General features: G+C 37.3%; 2 protein-coding genes across 8 annotated transcripts; one reads left to right on the top strand and one right to left on the bottom strand.

Moving 5' to 3' along the window:
• Positions 1-442: 442 nt before the first annotated feature.
• elf2a (E74-like factor 2a (ets domain transcription factor)) lies at positions 443-7,781 on the top strand. 4 transcript variants are annotated; one of them, XM_048176474.1, is made up of 9 exons: positions 443-748; positions 1,779-1,925; positions 2,035-2,230; positions 4,812-4,904; positions 5,113-5,223; positions 5,437-5,517; positions 5,601-5,793; positions 5,902-6,189; positions 6,387-7,781. In XM_048176474.1, the coding sequence occupies exons 2-9, from the start codon at positions 1,851-1,853 to the stop codon at positions 6,928-6,930; spliced, it is 1,581 nt and encodes a 526-aa protein (XP_048032431.1). In that variant the 5' UTR covers positions 443-748; positions 1,779-1,850; the 3' UTR covers positions 6,931-7,781. The 4 variants fall into 4 exon arrangements, with proteins under 4 accessions (XP_048032431.1, XP_048032429.1, XP_048032430.1 ...); XM_048176472.1 differs by having other exon boundaries at positions 5,434-5,517; XM_048176473.1 differs by lacking the exon at positions 443-748 and adding an exon at positions 867-1,701 and having other exon boundaries at positions 5,434-5,517.
• A 2,306-nt stretch (positions 7,782-10,087) lies between these two features.
• Positions 10,088-20,231, bottom strand: nocta (nocturnin a). Of its 4 annotated transcripts, XM_048176089.1 has the most exons (4): positions 15,475-16,086; positions 15,005-15,110; positions 12,699-12,959; positions 10,088-11,405 (listed from the first exon to the last, which is right to left on the bottom strand). In XM_048176089.1, the coding sequence occupies exons 2-4, from the start codon at positions 15,018-15,020 to the stop codon at positions 10,519-10,521; spliced, it is 1,164 nt and encodes a 387-aa protein (XP_048032046.1). In that variant the 5' UTR covers positions 15,021-15,110; positions 15,475-16,086; the 3' UTR covers positions 10,088-10,518. The 4 variants fall into 4 exon arrangements, with proteins under 4 accessions (XP_048032046.1, XP_048032044.1, XP_048032047.1 ...); XM_048176087.1 differs by lacking the exons at positions 15,005-15,110; positions 15,475-16,086 and adding an exon at positions 19,646-20,231; XM_048176090.1 differs by lacking the exon at positions 15,005-15,110 and having other exon boundaries at positions 15,475-16,085.
• Between the last annotated feature and the right edge of the window lie 952 nt (positions 20,232-21,183).

The following is a 21,183-nucleotide window of genomic DNA, read 5'->3' as shown; positions in this document are numbered from 1 at the left end:
ATTACCAGCCACTATACAGTGCAGATTTCTCTGTTAACATGTTGGATTTGGTAATGACCCAATTTTTAGTAAATTCAGGAGAAGCATCTTCTAGGGCAGCAACAAGAATTTGTACAAGGTTAGGACAGCACAGATTGCTTTTACAATAATAATAATAATAATATATATTTTGAAGGTATCAAAGCCACCATGTAAGGCTGAGCTGCATTGTTTGAATTATAACAAGATGAGATGACATGTCTGTAGTACATTATTATATATAGGCTTTCTTATCTGTTGCCTCTCCTTAAAAATTTGCAAACTGTTTTAAAAGATATCAATGTGATATTATTTGGTTTGACTGTATAGTTCATTTATGTAATGATTGCTATCATATTAATTATTTTTTGTTTATTATAATTTAAGCGCGCGCGCACCTGACAAGGGTGTATGTGACGTCACTTACGGTTGCTGCGCAGTTCGTCAGTCAGATCCTGCTAACGGGAGGCCTGAAGCCAGCTACGCAAAACATTACCTACTACGCTAACGCAGCCTACCAAAACTCATACTTTTTGTATTTTACATCGACTAAATAGACATCTGTCTAAAGCCTGCATGCGTGCGCTTTATCAGCGAGCAGTTCGCGCAAGTTAACCGCTTTAACATTAGCCAGTCAATCTGTCATTAGCATGGTTAGCATGCTAACCTTTTGACAGAGTGCACTCGACTGTCTTGAGGTTCAGCAAACGGGAAGAAATTACCGCGAACGGTGAGAAATTTCATATTTTGCATCCGTACGTACATTAGAGGTTAAAGTTAATTCATTTAGACTTCATCCGAAGATAGGTAGTTTGATTTAGTGTGGCTGTTTATACAGCAAGCTGTTGTTTACCGATCTAATGATTCGTGTTAGATTCAGTTTTTGTAAAGTTCGTTATTTGTTTGTGTTGTTTTTTTTCTTGCAAACTGTTACTTGCAATTTGGTCACTCTTTGTTGATGCAATATTTACGTTACTACAGGAGAAGTGAAGCGCTGTTTAAATGGCAATAATAACAGACTCCTTTCGCGCATTTACTCTGTCAGTGTCTATCACTCTAGTATCAGTGTTTACATTTTGTCATGCTTGATGAAAACTATGACAAATGATAACTTACCCGAGGAAACTTGAGCCGTAGACTTAGCTGGAATTTGAATCAAAACGTTTCCCCATTGGTTTATCTATTGTTTATTTTGCAGTTTTGCTTCATCCTTAATACTGCATACAGTACTAAACACTTCATAGTGACAGAATGCTTAAAAACCAAACGAAATGCCAGATAAACATTTCATTTTCTCTTTTGTGTAAGGTGAGGGTTTGCTGAAGTGACTTAGGCCATTTGTAGTTAGTAAACATCTTAGTTGTCTCTTCAATTTTAGTGTTTTATGTGGTATATGCAAAGGGGGAATGAAATGTTCATGACCCTTTGAGGTTAGTCTTTCTTTAAAACAAAAACAAAAAAAACAAACCGTGAATATGACTGGATTGAGATCAGTTTTGCCAACAGGATACAGACCTCTTCCGTTTTCTTGTTTTGCTTCTGCATGTGTGCATTTGTTTGCCTGGAGGTCTGCTTGTGATCTTTGTAAGAATGTTAAAAAAAATTTCCATGCCAACTGAAAAGGCATCAGATGATAGCCGTACCCACTTGGCTTAATAACCAAAGTTATCACATGATTGTAAAGTATGAATGCCTTTTAGTACATTCTAATTCCAAAATCTTGCATACTGAGTTTACTAATGGCTACTTTCTTTTCTCAGGCTGTGACATCACTCAAGGTCATCAGCAGGGGTGCAGTGGATAAGTTTGGTTCTGACACAGAGGAATGAGTCATGACCTCTGTGGTGATAGTAGATGGAGGAGGGAATATATTGGAGTATGTCACTGGAGATGAGGAAGCACAGCAGGTGAAGTTGGCGCACTCGTGTTAGAATTGCAACTTAAGCATGAACTAAAATATACGTTAAAATTAAGCATTTTAAGGCAACTCAAGGTGTTTAATTATTTTTTTGCCAGGAGGTTTGTCCTGATGGGGTGGAGCCTGACGGAGAGAAGCACTGTCCTGCAGTGATAGTGGAGCAGGTGAATAGTGCCGATTTGGAGCAGTGTTATGCTGCGCAGGTGTTAGTCTATGACGATCAGAATACCTACCTGGTGCAGGATGTGGCTGAGGAACAAATTGTTGAGACTGAGTTGCAGGAGATGGCAGCAGGTGAGCAATAATTCCACAGTTTGTAGAGGACCGTATTTCCATGCAAGGAAAATGTTGTGTTATGCATCTGCTTGGAAGACCAATCTGAGGTAGTCCAAAGGTGGTTTTGCTTTTTGCACAAATTCTGAACAATAGACCCAAATTCTGAAATACCAAAAAAAAAAAATATATGATTGCATGGAGTTTGCATTTTCTTTTCGTATACCACTAAACATGAAGGTAATTTTAGATTAATTTCCAAATATGCCGATTGTTGTTGTTGTTTTAGGAGTCTAAGCTTTTCTTTTTTTTTCTTCAGTTTTCTTTTAAAGAGATAGTTCACCCAAAAATGAAAATTGTCATTAATTACTCACCCTCATGTCGTTCCACACCCGTAAGACCATTGTTTATCTTCAGAACACAAATTAAGATCTTTTTGATGAAATCTGAGAGCTTTCTGTCCCTCCATAGACAGCTACGCAACTGACACTTTGATGCCTCAAAAAGTTCATAAAGAGATCGTAAAACTAATCCATATGAATTGAGCGGTTTATTCCAAATTTTCTGAAGACACTTGATCAATTTATTTGATAAACAAATTGAATTTGGGCTTTTATTCATGTACAAACATTCATCAACTCACACATCAGTTGTGGTAAACGTAAGCACAAGAGGTTTGTTCTTGTGTCATTCAGGTTTGGTTGAGCTTCTGTTTATGTTCACTGATCAATGTTTATCTGTGAATAAAAATCTAGATTAGATTCAATCTGTTCATCATATAAAGCGATTGAGTCTCTTCAGAAAATTTGGACTAAGCCACTCAATTCATGAATTAGTTTTACGATCTCCTTCACAGTGGTAGTGGTTGCATTGCTGTCTATGGAGGGACAGAAAGCTCTCAGATTTCATCAAAATATCTTAATTTGTGTTCTGAAGATGAACAAAAGTCTTATGGGTTTGGAATGACATGAGGGTGAGTAATTAATGACAGAATTTTCATTTTTGGGTAAAATAATAACAGCAGGAACAGCTAAAGAGAGACATCTTGTGGCGGTTTTGTGGAAGTTATAAAAGACACAAATGAGAAAAACAAAAACAAAGCCTTTGCTTCACAAAGAATTTCTGTAGGAAAAAAATAAAAAGGATAAATAGATTATACAAATGTTAAGCTGGATGTGAACAATGATTTTATAATATTTTGTTGATTCTCTGTGCTCAGGGATACGAAATATACAATATTTTCGTTGCCCAGTTTAGTATTTACCTTTTTTTAAATGCAGTAGGGGAGCTTAGAAAGGCAGAGTAGTTTTTGAAACAGGAGACAGAGAGAGATAATTCGTACTTTATATAGTCAAGAAGTCTACAGCAGCTGGTATGACTACTCCGTTTCACAGTGTCTCTGAACGCCAGTTCGATTTACTCTGCAAAGCTAGTAAACAATAAAAATACATAACTCGTCTCAATAGTGTATCACGTGATTTTAGGTAATGAGCCCTGGGCTCCTGCTAAACTGAATGATGAAAAGCGCTTGACAACCAGGAAGTGAAGAGCTGTCGTTAACCCCTGCGCCAAGTTTAAGTAATATTAAATAATTTCTTGCTATTTTGTTTTAGCGACACTTTTGTGTTCGTAGACTAATATGTGGCGTTGGTGTTTGTGTGTATTTATTAGTGTGTGTTTAGAGTCGGTTGGAGTTATGATTTATTCTAGCGGATTGATGCTGGTTGTCAGAAACCAGGAAGTGCGTTTGTTTTCTTTTTGCGTCTTGGACACGTTATCTGATATATTGTTTATAACACGATTTCTGTTTAAAATGGGTTTGTGTTGAAGCATGGGGGTTAAAATGTTTTTATAGCAGCAGTTTAATATTTGTACGATCTGATTGTTTAACTCAGTTAACGGTGCTGTTCTTTATTGATGTGTTTCTAGATTAACGCAGACGATAATAAACAGTTTTGTTGCGGGATATTTTTAAAGGATAACGGGTGCGGTTATGCTTTTTGCTCATTACAAGCGGCTAGCAAGAAATCTGAATTGACAGCTTTTGTTTTTATGAGACTTGCTCGATTGTTACATAAAACGTAGGAAACGTGTGCTTTTATAAACAAATAACGTTTCGACACATTTTCTGTGGTGTTGATAATTATTTAAATACTTTCGCTGGGTGAAATATATCACATATGGTTAAATTCGCTTTTTGTTTTCGAAGTTTAGGGCGGAAGTGTATAGGCGTTGAGTGACAGGACGCCTGGCCATTCAGCGCTTAGCGCTGATTCGTCAGCTGCAATTTAGCCAATGAACACATCGAAATGCAAATATATTTTTCCTTTACCGCCAATTCTATGAGTTAAAGTACAGGAGAATATTTATGAACAAAAAATGCTCTTTTAATCAAAAGCAAGCTCAATTTGAGTTTTCTGTATCAGTTTTTGGTCCCGCAACATCTGTTTTCACATTAAAACCTTAAATTTGAAAAGGCTTTTGTATTGTTTAGAACATTGTAAATGATAGTATGTATGCCATTTGTTTGTTTTTATCAGAATCTGCTTGTTTTTTTATTGGCAAACTTGTAAAACAAAAAAACTTTTTTCCTCTTTCTTAGTGGAGGTCTCAGTGCATGATAAAACTATTGAGGCAGCCGAAGCTCTGCTCCACATGGATTCACCAGCCAGCTTGCAGGGGGATCGCAGTACAGGTATGTGATTTAAATGCATGTGCTTGTTTTAATTTGTAGTGTAGGCTGTTTGTACTGTCCTAACTTAAATTACTACTTAACAGATCTTTAAATTACTACTTAACAGATCTTTAAATCACATTTGTATGAAGAGTAACAATAACAATAGATCTCTCTCTCTCTCTCTCTCTCTCTCTCTCTCTCTCTCTCTCTCTCTCTCTCTCTGCAGAGGAGCTTTTATCTGAGATGGAGGTGGAAGTGAGAACTGAGGATATGGGACCTGTTGCCAAGGATATTGTTGTCCTGCAGGAGGCAGATATGCTGAAAAAGAAGAAGAGAGGTGAATCACAGTTCGCTATTACCCCTTTAAGACAATGAACTACAGAAACATTCGGAAATGTGTGCATGTTCTTGTATATTGCTGCATATTCTAGTACATTCTATTTGAAGTGCCCCTATGCATGAAGTGCACTTTGAGCTCAGTTTCTTAAATTCAATTGAAAACTGTCTAATTAGAAGAGATTCATTTGTTTTGTGTGATCTTCCCCAGCAGGACGAAAGCCCAGAACTCCACAAAATTGCTGTGAAGGTTCTCTGGATCTGGTCTATAAGAGGAAATCAAAAGACAGCAAGGGTGAGTGTTTCTGTTTATTTATTTATGCAAGAGAATCTTTTTTTTTTTTTCTGGTGCCACAATCTTAAGTCTGAATCTTGCAGGCTCAACTACTTACCTGTGGGAGTTCCTGTTGGACCTTCTGCAGGACAAGGAAACTTGTCCAAAATACATTAAGTGGACTCAGAAGGAGAAGGGCATATTCAAGCTTGTGGACTCCAAAGCGGTGTCTAAATTATGGGGCAGACATAAGAATAAACCTGACATGAACTATGAGACAATGGGGAGAGCACTCAGGTAATGTTTAATCAAGTTTATCAGTGAACAGATTTTTGGAAACTAGAAAATGTTCCAGCGGTCTTGATCAGTCGTCGTCTTCTTTTTTTTTTTCTTTTTTTTTTAAAGGTATTACTACCAACGGGGCATTTTATCAAAAGTGGAAGGCCAAAGACTTGTGTACCAGTTTAAGGAGATGCCCAAAGACATTGTTTTTATTGACGACGACAATATGGACGACAGCATAGACGAGGGAAAGAGAGAAACCCCAGCCGCATCCAATCGCAGCAATCCAAAAAGCAAAGGGACGCCAGTTTCTCCCTCTTCTGCTGTACCTAAAGTCATCAATCTATCCTCAGGACAAGATGCCTTTATGACCGTGCAACAGTCACCAGAAAACATAGCAACAGCCCCTGGGTATGGCATCAAAATATCTAAATGTTAACCTTTCAATTGCAAATAGAAGGGCTCTATGATTTATTTTTATTACTCAAGTTTCATTAAACCATTAAAATGGAATCCAGAAAAATTAAAACAAAAAACACAGACCTTGGTCATAGCTTACAGCTTACAACCATACATATCACAATGCTTTTTCTGTTGTTTGTTTCCAGGACAGTGAGGTTGGCCATGCAGGTTCCTGTTCTCATGACGACACAGGGTCAGAAAATCTCAACAGTAACTGTCAACTCGCCCTCCGTCCGGTCACCGATCCTCTCCATGCCCAACTCAGTCGCTGGGGGTAACAACGCAGGCAAAATGGTTCTTCAGGCCGTGCCAACGCTAGTGCCTGCTCAGGGGCAAAGCGGTGAAAGAATCACCTTACAGCTCATCACCCTTCCCACCATGCCCGGCAAACCCGGCACTCCCATCACTCTGAGCACGTTCTCCCCCCTCACCGTGCCTACCAGCAACACACAAGTCTTGAAGCTCGCCGTCCCCTCCAACATCACCACGTCCGCCTCCACAGCTCCTGCAACCGTGGTGACCTCGCAGCCAGCGGTGACCGTGGTGCCGAACGTACAGCCAGCAATGTCTTTACAGGATGTGACTATTATTAAGGTTGAATCTCCAGAGGTTTCCGTGGATCAGACAGTTAACAGTGCTGCAGAAAACACGCCGAGCACAAAGACAAACCCCACGACCACACAGAGCTGAGCAAACATCAAATGTCACTGCATTCACTCACAGGAACCGACATCAACACTTGTGACACAGATACAAATAAAATGAGTGACGTAAAGACTGGCTGACTTCTGTGAAACGGATGAAACCAGCACTACAGCTCAAGACGCTTGTTCACTTCCCTACACTATAACCACCATGTGTAGCCTCAAATCTGGTTTAGATTTTGAAAGGCCTTTTTTCTTTCTTTTTCTTCATATATTAATCTATTCAAATCACGCTTCGTTATAGACGACCATCTGTGCTGTGATGCTGTAGGAACGAACCTCACTTGGTGCTAAAGATTGAGAGCAAGTCACATGGGTGAAGAGAATCAGCCAAGATGCTCGTTTTGATCACCTGTTAATTTGGAGCATAAAAGAATCTGTGCATAGATGTACCTTTGCGGTAGTTAATGATAAATAAAACAAGCAGCCTTAGGTCAGCTTTTTCCTTCTAAGTCATTACTAAAAGTAATTGATTGTGCTTTGTGTACATATAATTTTTTTTTTAAATATATTTTGTACCAGGAAGTGTTTTTTTTTTTTTTTTACAGTTCAAAGGAAACTGTTTTCTGAAGGACATTCAAATAAGGACATTCAAATCTGTTTTTTTGTTTTCTGTTATTTCAGACTTTTAAAAATAATTTCCTTTCTGTGCATTTATCACTTTGTTTTCCACTGCTTTGTATTTTGCAGGTCATGTTTTGTTTTTCATGTGTACAAAAAAGGGAAAGAATGTCTGATACAGTATATTGAATATTCAATATATGAAGCATATATTTTGTTGTATTCTTACCCTAAAATGTATCCAAGTAGATTTAAATATAGAGAATTATGCAAACAGCTGGTTCAAATGTTCTTTTTCTTTCTTCAATGTGCAACAGGTGCTTTTGTTCATTAGTCCTCACATGGTTCCCACAGTCATGGAAAATCTGAAAATATTAGCGATTAATATAATATTATGTTCTTTAATATTAATATTATTGATATTTTAACTGTCCTCATAAATCTAAAACAACCATTGTGTTGCACTCAAACTATAAAAAATCAAATCATATAGTAATAATAATGATAATAAAAAGGTGTATATATATGTGTTTATATATATATATATATATATATATATATATATATATATATATATATAAAAAACATTTACACACAACATTATGACCACTGACAGGTGAAGTGAATAACACTGATTATCTCTTCATCACAGCACCTGTTAGTGGGTGGGATACAGTCAAACCAAAATTTATTCAGACACCTTGAACATTTAATTCATTAATACAGTTTATTCTCTATAGTTTAAAAAAAAATGGTAATAAAATATGACAAGATCTCAGAGTTAAGCTGTGTCAGAAAAAAAATCATCTTAGTTATGTCAGATAACACTTAAGCAAAACATGGTCAGGTCAAAGTGTCTGAATAATTTTTGGTTCCAAATTTTTTATCAATTTTGGTAGTCCACTATATGAAGAATTTTTGGGTATAATATGTCACAGTTCACTTTATTTTGCTATCCTCATTTACATAAATGAACTATAGTGTCCTGCACCCACTAGTAAAAATATATCACAAATATCTGAATAATTTTTGGTTTGACTGTTTATTAGGCAAGCAAGTGACCATTTTGTCCTCAAAGTTGATGTGTTAGAAGCAGGAGATATGGTCCGACAGATGAGCAACTGTAGCTCAAACTGCTCAAGAAGTTAATGCTGGTTCTGATAGAAAGGTGTCAGAATACACAGTGCATCACAGTTTGTTGCGTATGGGGCTGCATATCCACAGACCAGTCAGGGTGTCCATGCTGACCCCTGTCCACCGCTGAAAGCACCAACAGTGGGCACATGAGCATCAGAACTAGACCACGGAGCAATGGAAGAAGGTGGCCTGGTCTGATGAATCACGTTTTCTTTTACATCATGTGGATGGCCGGGTGTGCGTGCGTCGCTTACCTGAGGAACGCATAGCACCAGGATGCATTATGGGAAGAAGGCAAGCCGGCAGAGGCAGTGTGATACTTTGGGCAATGTCCTGCTGGGAAATCTTGGGTCCTGCCATCGACGTGGATGATACTGTACCACCTACCTAAGCATTGTTGCTTAGGTACACCCTTTCATGAAAATGGCACAACAACAACTTGGAGGTGATGACTTGGCCTCCAAATTTCCCAGATCTCAATCCAATTGAGTTGTGTGCTGAACAAACAAGTCCAATCCATGGAGGCCCCACCTCGCAACTTATAGGACTTAAAGGATCTGCTGCTAACATCTTGGTGCCAGATACCACAGCACACCTTCAGAGGTCTAGTGGAGTCCATGCCTCGACGTGTCAGGGCTGTTTTGGCAGCAAAAGCGGGACCAACACAATATTAGGAATGTGCTCCTAATGTTATGCCTGATCGGTGTATATATTACTGTTCAGAAATCACAATGACATGGAAAAAGGATGGAATTTCATTGGTCAAAGTGTAGGCATGAGTCAGTTATGAAACCATGGTACATAACCAAAAAAATCTGAACTAACTTTACCTAAATAAACAGTATGATATTAGATTATCTACTGTAGAGACTTTAGTCTGTGGCATGAACTAGGATTACTGGAGAGCACATTACTATGTTGGCAACTTTGAACAAATCCTTGCGCCTTATTTCCGCTAATTGGCTCATAGGGATTCGGGCCAAAATACACTAGGTTGGCTTTGAAGGATGACAATCTTTGCATCTGGATCATAAAAGATTTCATCTATGCAAAGACAGATCTAAAAGGCAGCAGGAAGTAGTTGTAGAAGTAGTTACAATGTTTATGTAATATTGAACTGACCCAAAAAGCTCGTATATAATGTGAAAATCAGTAACAATCTGCTGAGCAGGTAAGTAGCTTATATGCTGCTGATGTTTTAATTTGTGAAAAGTGTTAAAAATAATGTTACAAAAGTTTTGCAACACTGACATTAGACATAGCGATTATTTATATCAGATATGGTAGAATAATTAACATGAACTTGACTACAATTTGAATAAAAGTGTCGTTTTTCATTCTGCCAAGAGCCGCCCATAGGACATATAGATCAGGAGCACTGATCTAGATTTCACAAACTAGTTCAGTTTTGCTTGTCATTAAAGAATGAGACCACACAACTTAAGTACACTGTTACAGTATGTTTTATATTATTGGTCAGTGGCAAACATATTGATGATTACAGTGCTACTAAAAGAAAAAAAATACAGTCAATATAAATATAAACATCCTTTTACTTCTGGAACCTTTAAATTGAGAATGTGCGTCTTCCTGAGATCATCCTTTAGCACTTAATAAGTTACAGTATATTGCACAACCTCTGTATAACAAACAATAAGAGCGTGATAATGATCTCCCTCAAGGAAAATAATAAGCATAGAGGTGCATTAAGACCTACTTGAGCAGGTAAAAATAAAGTTTATGTTAATAAGATAATTTACATTCTGAGCATTAATACAAATAATGCATTCTCACATTCAGACATACACGCACACATATGCTCTAAGAATGATTTAGCTGCTCTGAATCCCTATAGGAGAGCACCAATGATTGACAGCTACATGAGCCTATGAGGCTGCTGACTGAAGCTAAGATCACACACCAGTGACAGATGATCAGAGGGGTAATTGTATGAGGGAAGCCGGTCCGGCCCGATCTGCTCTTCACTCGGTATCCTCAGCACAGCGTCCACCTGGAACGCTCTTTCCGAGTACCAAATATAGTCCAACGTGGAGCAGCTCTCTCCGCTGGGCCGGATTTTCCAGCTGGTGTAGGGCGGCTCCGTAGTCCCGTCCTCACTCAGACACTTGTAAGCACTGTCTAACCCCAGCGGAGAAGTCATAAAGCGCCTGTACACTTCCTCACTGGGCTCCGCGTTGAAATCCCCACATACCACCAACGGAATACCCTCTTCACCGTCCCCAACTCTAGTCTGGTTTTCCTGATCCATCTCTGGGTACGACTGTGTGGTTATATCACGGAGCTGCTGGAGAAGATGAGCCCCCTGTGCGCTACGAAACGCCTCCCAGCCGCTTCGCGCTTTCAGGTGCGTTACTGCCACGCAGAAGACTCGACCTGTGAGTCTGCAGCGAAGCGTAGCCACGATAGCCACCTGGTTGGTTTTGAGCATCATGGCAGAGAGTCTGAGGTGAGTGGTGTGGAGCAGCTGGAAGCGACGGCGGTTAAAGAACAGAGCGCATCCGTCGGGGCCATTGTTATTGTGAACGTCCAGGCAGGGGGAGCAAGGCTTGGGGCAGAAGCTGCTCTGGTAGCCCAAGCTGGCGAGCACAGGCTGGAAAGTGTCGAAGTAGTGGTCCACCTCCTGCAGGCACAGCACATCTGGCCTGTAGGTAAGGATCTCTTCCAGTATGAGATACTTCCTCTCAGACCAGTTCAAAGCCTCCATCGGACAGCGCACAAAACTGTCCTTTCCTTCACCCAGAGCTACAGATTCACAAGAAAAATAAAGAAGGTTTATGTCACATTTTGAGCATCATATGCTAGCATTGCAGTTAAAGGTGAAGTATGTTCAGTCCTAGATTAATATAAAGATTAAAGGGATAGTTGACTCAAAAATGAAAATAACCCTAAAATGTACTCACCCTCAAGCCATCCTAGTTGTATATGACTTTCTTCTTTCAGCCAAACACAATCAGAGGTATATTAAAAATATCCTCGCTCGTCCAAGCTTTATAATGCGAGTGACTGAACGATGGGTTTTTGAAGTCCAAAAAATTCATCCATCTATCATAAACGTACTCCATTCAGCTCCGGGGGGTTAATAAAGGCCTTCTGAAGTAAAATAACGGGCTTCTGGTGTGACAGCCATACGCAATCGACTTGCGTCTAAAAAGTGTTAACTTCCACGACGTAGTACACAATGCCATGACATTCTACGCTATGTCCCACATTATAACGCATAGAACGTCATGTCATTGTGTACTAAGTCGCGGAAGTTTTTTGGACATAAATCGAATGCGTATGGCTGTCGTGCCGGAAGCTTGTTGTTTCACTTTATAAAGTTTAAATAAGGATATTTGTCTTACACAAACACATCGATTCGCTTCAGCAGGCCTTTATTAACACTTTTTTGGACTTCAAAAACTCATTCTCCATTCACTCCCATTATAAAGCTTGGACGAGCCAGGATATTTTTTAATATAACTCTGATTATGTTTGGCTGAAAGAAGAAAGCCATATACACCTAGGATGGCTTGAGGGTGAGTAAATTATGGGGTAATTTTCATTTTTGAGTGAACAAACCCTTTAAGCAAGGGGTTTTTAAACTGGGGACCACAAGAGGGTGCTAAGGTCTCCTCAGGAATTTTGAAAAAAAAATAATAATATAAAATAAATGATTTTTGGCTGACAAAGACAACTTCAGATATTAAAAATGCTTAAAGCAATAATTTTAAAATAATTACAGAAATTGACTTTGTTACATGCTTTACAACACTGGGCAGTAGTTAGAGATTTATTATTTTATTGCATGTATGTATGCATGTACATTACCATTGGCATTTTCAGTTCATATTTAAATAATTTACTTTAGTACAGTGACAATATAACATTATATTATTTAACTTAAAAATCTGTTTAATTTTCTTACACAGTGTAAATGGGTCTTTAATGCAAATATATAGCTGCCTTTATATTAAAAGTGTAAAATCTCTTTAAGTTACCTCCTATGAATCATCTATGAATCAAATACGTGATAAAAGCTGACAGACTCTGTACCTTGCGCTAAGATGTTCCACTGCATGATGCGCAGCGGTGCGTTCTGCAGCGAACAGGGTCTGGTCATAACAAAGTCTCTGTGCAGTCGAGGGGGGCGGTTCCTCAAAACCTCCTCGCATTCACGCAACAGTGCGTCTGGGTCAGCCTGTTCATACTCGTATTCGTCAGGATCCACATGTGGGTCTGCCAATGCAGCGCTGCTCAAAGTCTGCGCCAGAGTACTGAAGAGTCTACTGCTGCTGCTACTGCCCATCTGACACACTGCAGACACACACACATCAAACAACACATGTTACACACACTCTGGCATCATTGTAGAGTAGTTTTTGTAAAACTATACAAATAGGTATATTATAGGTGCTTTAATTTTATTTTATTTTTTTATTTTTTTGCAGTTCACTTTAATAGTTCTACAAATATTGCACATAAAATCAAAAAACATGAGGACATAAAGCTGCATAAAAAATACATATGCAAAATAGTTGTTAATAGTTTTAGATTACTAGCATGTTTCAATGCAGAAACTGGCGTTACTCACTTTTACACATTATGTGAAAGAAGACACTCAAACCAAACAGCAGCCAACGAAGATATAAATAGTAGCGGTGCAGTACACTATGTATGACAATATAAACAGTAGTATGATGACAGCACATGGTAGCTATTTAAAGTGCAGATAAATTAGGCCTAAGATCTGTCTGATGTTGTTCATTATGTGTATTACTTGAGTTTGTCTTTATAAAATATGCAAACTTCATACACCTAGAGACTGAACAAAACTGGATTATTTGGTTATTTGATACCTCACAGTGTATTGTTCAAATGTGGAAAAGCACTTTAAAATCATTGATAAGTTCACATGATTGTGTGGTTGATTCTTCTGGGAAAAAGAGAGATGTCTGTGATGCCTCAGCATCTGTCTGGGCTTGTTTTGAGTCTTCAAAAGAGGTTTAACTAAATATGAATGCACCTATTAACATTCTTGCATGGGTTTGAGTGTGTTTGTTGGCTTGTATACTATCTTCCCTGTTGAAAAAACAGCATATGCTGGTTGGGTATGTTTTTAAGCATGGCATGAGCTGGTTTATGCTGGTCCTTATTTGGTCATGAGCTGGTTTAAGCTGGTCCTGAGCTGAAGCTATTTGCTTAGGACCAACTCTTGACCATCTTAAACCAGCTCATGACCAACTAAGGACCAGCATAAACCAGCTCAAACCAGCTGCCAAGATTCAAAACATACCCAACCAGCATATGCTGTTTTTTCAACAGGGAATGTATAGACAATATTTCATTAACCTCATTAGTAACTCAAACCTCAATGGAAACAAAGACTTTGGATGCTAGTTACAGATAGTTCTGTAAATTATTCATCTTATTAATAGACAATGGGTTAAATGCAGCCGTGGAAACTTCTGTCTACTGTCTGTCATGACAACTCAGCAACTCAAGATAAACAATTTCTATCTAGCAGACAATAAAAACTAAAAAAAACTAAAAAACTAAATAAATAAATAAATATATATATATAAAATATTTGAGGATGGACTCTTTTCTTAGACCAGTAAACAACCACTTGGCAATGACCCTGAATACTCTAACAACTAGACAGCCACATGCTAAACCCCTCAGACCACATTAGCAACAGTACAGGAGTGTCTTGGTAACCACCAAAAACACTGTAGAATCAGTAGCAAGTTTTGCATGACTAAGCAGCACACATTTTCATCATCTTAATCTAACATTTACACTACCATTCAAAAGTTTTTTGTTTTTAAAGAAATTGATACTTTTATTAATCAAGGATGCAATAAATTGATCAAAAGTGACAGTAAAGACATTTATAATGTTACAAAAAATGTATTTAAAATAAATGCTGTTCTTTTGAATGTTCTTTTCATCAAAGAATCTGAAAAAAGATATCAAGATTTCCTTAAAAAATAATGTTTCAACACTGATGATGTTTCATGAACATATTAGATTATTAGAATGATTTCTGAAGGATCATGTGACACTGAAGACTGGAGTAATGATGCTGAAAATTTAGTTTTGCCATCACAGGAATAAATATATATATTGAAATATTTTAAAATAGAAAACAGTTATTTTAAATTGTAACACAATTTCGCAATATTACGGTTTTACTGTATTTTTTATCAAATGCAGACTTGGTGAGCATGAGATGTTTTTCATAAACATTAAAATGCATTACTGACCCCAAACATATGAACGTTAGTGTACATTAAATGTATATTTAAACTAAACACAATATTGTAGAAGTAATTCTGTTCATTTAAATATGATCTTACACTCATCTGATTCCATCCTGTTGATGATCTGTCTTCTTTACCTCCACAAGAAAAATACCAGCAATTTTCAGTGTCTCTCCATTTATATTCATGTGGTTGCTTATGTCTTCGTCATATTGGTAAAGCATAATCTTGGTATTATTTATATGTGACAAGTAAAGATTTTCCATTTATTAATGGATTAGTCAAGTACTGAATACTCAGGGCTGTTCATGGCTAAGGTTGGTCATTGCTTAGTAATCGTTTAAAACACATGGCACCCATTCCAATTAAATCAACCCATTCAATTTTAAATTTGTGGGTCACGTGCATCTCTTTTATCAGGATCAAATTTAAACTCATCATCTATAGACACATCCACTGTAACTAAATCAATGACTATTCAGGGTCTAAGGTCTGTCACTTTCTCATACATTTAGGTCTTATATTTTTCCGAAACACCTAGAAATGTGCATTTCATTTAAAACTACCTCTTAATATTTCCTTTTCCACTGAATGTCTCCGATGCAGGTGAACTAAAGGCACAATCTTCTTCTCTTTGGCTTTGAGGGAGTCCAGGACTAATCCAATGACGATCCAGTATCCGATCAGTGGGTCAGTGTATGATACAAGTTGACAGAGAAAAAACCAGCATCCACCCTTTGAGCTCTTTTGCTTTCGTATGCGAAGATTCTGGGGGCTGCGGATGTAACAGTGTGTGTATCTGCGTGTATGTTCCTACACAAAGGCGTTCCTGAATGAACTAGTGTGTGTGTGCTTCCCCTACCATTCATTCTGAACAATGACTCATTTGAAAATCACGAGAGGGACCCGATGCATGCCTGCGCATACATGCACACATGGTCATGCACGTGGGTGAAGAGAACAGTTCAGGCCTAATTTAATCTACGGATTGAGAAAGACACTGTGGCCCATTTGTCTGGAATGTATAAATAGTTTGTCATTAGTTTTTCACTAACATTTTACGATAATGTTCAATTCATTAACATTAGAGCTTTTTTAGGTATCATGAACTAGAAATGAAAAACATTTTACAGCATTTATTAATCTTAAATTGATCAAGAGTGACAATAAAGACTTTTATATTGTCACAAACATTTCTGTTTCAAATAAATGCAGTTTTTTTTGAGCTTTCATTCATCAAAAAAAAAAAAAAAGCAGTTTCCACAAAAATATTAAGCAGCACAACTGTTATCAACATAATAATATTAATAATAAATGTTTCTTGAGCACCTAATCAGCATATTAGAATGATTTCTAAAGGATCATGTGACAATGAAGACTGGAGTAATGATCACAGAAATAAATGACATTATAAAATATATTAAAGTCTAATATATATATATATATATATATATATATATATATATATATATATATATATATATATATAAAAATGTAGCCTTGTGAGCATAAGAGATTTTTCAATAACATAAAAAATAATATTAATTATTTTATTATGAAAAATCACAATGTAACAATTAATAGTATATTTATAAATTAAAATTAACCTAGATTAATAAATGCTGGAAAAAATGTTAATTTTTTTATCTTAAATTTACTTTATTAAAAACTAATGAACTTTACTGTAAAAGTAAAAAAAAAAGTCAATCTATCAGCTAAAACAGAGAAAAAAATATAGGTATAGTTGATAGTTTGAAGCACAGGAAGAGATTATAAACCCTCATTACACAACTGATGCACATTCTACATATCGATGAGCTCTTTCCCCAAGCTCTGACATTTACCACTTCAATTTGACTCATTATGTAAGATCATGAAGTGATCATGAAGCCTGCTGCATAGTGAGTCGTGACCTGTATGTGCACTTTGATGCACATTAGGTTGGACTACTGCATGTGAATATAGATCTATATGTGAAGACGATGATGCACAGCACACCAACTATATCCAAAAAACTATGATATCTAGTACAGTCATGAAACTCTAGAGGGCGCAGGCTGATAGGTAATTTACATGCAGTCTGCAAATAATCATATCATTACCGCATGACACAAGCTGATTGGCCTCTGCTGATCCTACAGCCAATGAATTTGATTGCTCAACATTTAATCTTATATTTAATCTTAGGCTGCATCCGAAAATGTAGGCAGCTGACTTGTTGCCTCGCTGCCCTATCTGGCAATGACTTTGCAGGCAGCATTTGCGCACAAAGTTACCTCAAAAAACTGATTTTGGACAGACTTCTGAGGCAGAGTAACGGTTTAATGATCAACAGCAAAATAGCGCGTGCTTTGGTGATAACTAAGCAAAAATGTAAGTACTACAATAGTAATTTCTCGCTAGAAATACATCAAAAGTGAAAAACAATGGTCAAAAATGTACATTTATACACAAACTGACCACCAACCGCAACTTTTAGACAGCATCCTTATTTTTTAGCTCAACTGTCACAGAATGGAAAGCACAGGGTTGTGGGATATGAAAGGCAGCGAAGGGTACATCCATGTTGCCTTCAAAAATCTATCAGATGAAGGTATCGCAGGAGACAGGAAGTAAGGCTAACTTTGGATTCGGATGTGCCTTGATGCCTTTCTACCTTGGAATGCATCATCCAAAGGCAGCATTTTTCAGTTTTCGGATGCAGCCTTAGTCTGGTTCATTGTTTGCTGTAAGCTACTCTTACAGCTCAATATCAGAGTTCCTCTGAAACCCTCCACCTCCCCCAGCTCCACCTGCCTAGATCTGCTACAGGATCTATGCATGTCCATTTATGCAGCAGCAGCATATCTTACATGCTCACAGCAGCGTGTCTGCATATCTATTAGCAGTAGCAAGTCCATTCTTGCTCTGCAGAAGCAGCAGCAATAATCAACAGGAAGATCTAGTCTGCCAAGACCAAACACATTAACATTGCCATATTCAATAACATGCTAAAACTATTATTGAAATGACATTTAATGAGACCAGGGCTGTAATTAACATAGGCATTGAGGGGGACAATCATCATGGATTTTTCAGTGGCTAATTTTTTACATTTTACTTTTGGGCCATGCCAATATTGAATACTTGCTTTGCCTTGGATACTATGGTATATATATTTGCAGGCATTTTCGTCAGTGCTTACAATGTCTCTGGGGAAAAATACCATTATAAATCTGAATTTTATAATGATTAAAATACTATAGTCCCTCACTGTTAATACCCCAGCAATTACTGGAGATGTTTGACTTGCTTATTCAGTTAAAATTACATAACATCACGGTTCCCAGTCCTGATCCAGGTCAAATCCCTTACACAAGAGCAGTCCTGCAGGGGCCTTTGTTCACATGGAGCTGGAATCACTTATCTGTTTGCTGGTTAACAACAACTTTTGGTTTAAAGTATCATGTGCTTATCACCTCCCATTTTTTCATAATTTAATCACAGACACATCTATTCACATTGTGTCCTTAATGCTACAAAGAAACTGCACAAATGATGCAGAGTTTGATAAATGTATGTAACACAAGTCAAGAGAGCATATCTCACTCAGTTGGTAAGGAAAAACTCTGTTCACGATGAGGATTGAACCCTTAGGGGCTGTTTAGGCTGTACTGTTCACTGACCTTTAGCTGGACTATCAAGTTACCTTCACTGTCAGAAAAAAAAAGGTACGGTGCTTGTCACTGGGGCAGTACCCTAAGGTACAAAGCTAAAAAGGTACTAATATGTCATTTTAAAGTACTAATATGTACCTTTAAGGTACTAATATGCACCATTTAGGGGTAAGTAAGGTACAAAGATGTACCTTTTCATTTTTGTACCTTATGGTACTGCCCCAGTGACAAGCACCGTACCTTTTTTTCTGACAGTGTGAATGCACACTATGTATGCACACTAGTATAAAACAACAAACTCAACAAACAATGTTAAAAAAACTAAATATAATACTATTATAACAAAATTATATCTCAAATTGTCTTAAAAACTGTATAAAAATCTAAAGCCACTTTAGCAGTGTTGTTATCGTTACCTGAAAATATTAAAAATAATTTTTGGTAACTAAAATAAAGCTAAAATAAAATATAAATATTAGATAAAAAAATAAAATGAAATTAAATAAAACAAACTTGAACTTAATGAACTTCAGTGGAAACTAGAAATGTTTAAGTTATACTAAAATTACAAAAAAAATAAAGCTAAATTACAACTGTTAATAAAAACCTGCACTGCTCTTCAGTGACAGATTTGTTAGAGAATTAAAAAGCACTATAATTTAACAAATGCATCTGAATAAAGATTATAAAATGCCTTTATAAAAATCAAATCAAATCAAAACACAATCTTATCAATCAAAACTGTTATTAGGGATTTGGATTTGTGAGCTGCAGTATGTTTCCACACCTCACAGGGTGTATGAGACAAGTCATCACTCTCCTACTTAATGTACATGAGTCATTTGTTATATCATGAGGGCCACGCTGAAATTATCACAAATAAATTTAGGCGTGTGTCTCCTAAATTCTCCTCAGTACTCGCACACTACATCACAAGAAACCCTAAAAACTGAATTTACTGTCTCAAACCTGTAATTTATCTTTCTAGACAGCATTTTGTGCGTCATATGAGCATTATATTACAGACAACGAAAGTCTCATAAGGCAAAGGATAATGTGATGAAATCTTAAATTAAATTACCTTGTAAAGAACCGAGAAGAACGGGTGATGAGTTGGACCTGGTTGGAGGAGGATGAACACCCCTGGAGAGTCGTGAAGTCGGAGGGCTGCTTATCTTCAGCGGACCGGGTTTCTTTGCATGTGTCCCCAGTGATGACAGACAGACTGCGGCCAAGTCTCGATGAAGTAGCGTTGAACAGCGCCGGGCAGGATGCATTATTCTTAGGTTGACAGTCCCTCGAACCGCGGTTTAAACTGGTTCACTTAAGCAAATTATGGCTTTAAGTTTAGCTAAGGAAGAAATAAGTTTACTAACATTTATAACACTTGTTTCGTTGTCTTTTCGCTGTATGGAAAAATTGCCGGTAGAAGTTTCATCATATTCCAGGGTGACACGTGAACTATATTTTGATAGGGGAGTTTAGTAGATTGAGTCTTCATGTAGCTACTAATAAAATCACGTAATGTATTAAGTTATTCTCTATATTAAATATTAATGGTACGTTTATGAGTTCAACATTTTAAACAAATCCAAAACGCGTAAGATACAAAATAGCAACATGTTGTAACGCGACATTCACCTGCATTATAATGAATGGTTTAGCCCTACTGTCAAAGGACACCCCGTGCTTTTTCTGAAGTAAAAGCCGGACAATGGGAGGGGCTTGGAGCTACTCCCGCCAATCAGCGTCGAAAGAGCTGAGACGTAAGGATATTTCGTCATCATTGACGTACATTGTACGGTTTTCCTCCAAGACCGCACGCACATTCCATTCCATATTTGATTACTTGATTTTCTTGTCATAGCAAGAATTACCCGGTAGGAAGAATTACTCGAAGCCAACTTCTTAGACACAACAATGGCTGAACATATTACAGCTTTAATAAAACGAAAGGCTGTTCTGTTAAAATATGTAACGTTATATCTAAAATTCGTGTGTACAGATTTAATTGTTGTGGGAAATGAGGGACAGATTGCTGCATGATACAAATAACCCATAAGTATAATGTTTTTACTTATCCTTTAAAGGGTTAGTTCACCCAAAAATGAAAATTCTGTCATTTATTACTTACCCTCATTCCGTTCCACACTCGTAAGACCTTCGTTAATCTTTGGAACACAAATTAAGATATTGTAGTTGAAATCTGATGGCTCCGTGAGGCCTCCATAGGAAGCAATGACACTTCCTCTCTCAAGATCCATTAATGTACTAAAAACATATTTAAATCAGTTCATGTGAGTACAGTGGTTCAATATTAATATTATAAAGCGACAAGAATATTTTTGGTGTGGCAAAAAAACAAAATAACGACTTATTTAGTGATGGCCGATTTCAAAACACTGCTTCAGAAAGCATCGGAACATAAATGAATCAGTGTATCGAATCATGAATCGGATCGCAGGTCAAACCCGCCAAACTGCTGAAATCACGTGACTTTGGCTCTCCGAACAGCAGATTCGATACACTGATTAATTTATGCTCCGAATCTTCCTGAAGCAGTGTTTTGAAATCGGCCATCACTAAATAAGTCGTTATTTTGTTTTTTTTGGTGCACCA

Source organism: Megalobrama amblycephala, linkage group LG23, assembly GCF_018812025.1.
Source record: "Megalobrama amblycephala isolate DHTTF-2021 linkage group LG23, ASM1881202v1, whole genome shotgun sequence".
NCBI lineage: Eukaryota > Metazoa > Chordata > Actinopteri > Cypriniformes > Xenocyprididae > Megalobrama > Megalobrama amblycephala.
Note: the sequence above shows the minus strand (reverse complement) of the source record. Positions and strands in the feature narration are given on the sequence as shown.

Bases quoted from the DNA above. Each gene is read 5' to 3' on its own strand.
- elf2a (XM_048176472.1), top strand. From the start codon at position 1,851: ATGACCTCTGTGGTGATAGTAGATGGAGGAGGGAATATATTGGAGTAT. The intron at 4,905-5,112 runs GTATGTGATTTA...CTCTCTCTGCAG, and splicing joins GCAGGGGGATCGCAGTACAG to AGGAGCTTTTATCTGAGATG. The intron at 6,190-6,386 runs GTATGGCATCAA...GTTTGTTTCCAG, and splicing joins AACATAGCAACAGCCCCTGG to GACAGTGAGGTTGGCCATGC.
- nocta (XM_048176087.1), bottom strand. From the start codon at position 19,841: ATGCATCCTGCCCGGCGCTGTTCAACGCTACTTCATCGAGACTTGGCC. The intron at 12,960-19,645 runs GTAATTTAATTT...GTGTGTCTGCAG, and splicing joins TCTTCTCGGTTCTTTACAAG to TGTGTCAGATGGGCAGTAGC. The intron at 11,406-12,698 runs GTACAGAGTCTG...GTGAATCTGTAG, and splicing joins GTGGAACATCTTAGCGCAAG to CTCTGGGTGAAGGAAAGGAC.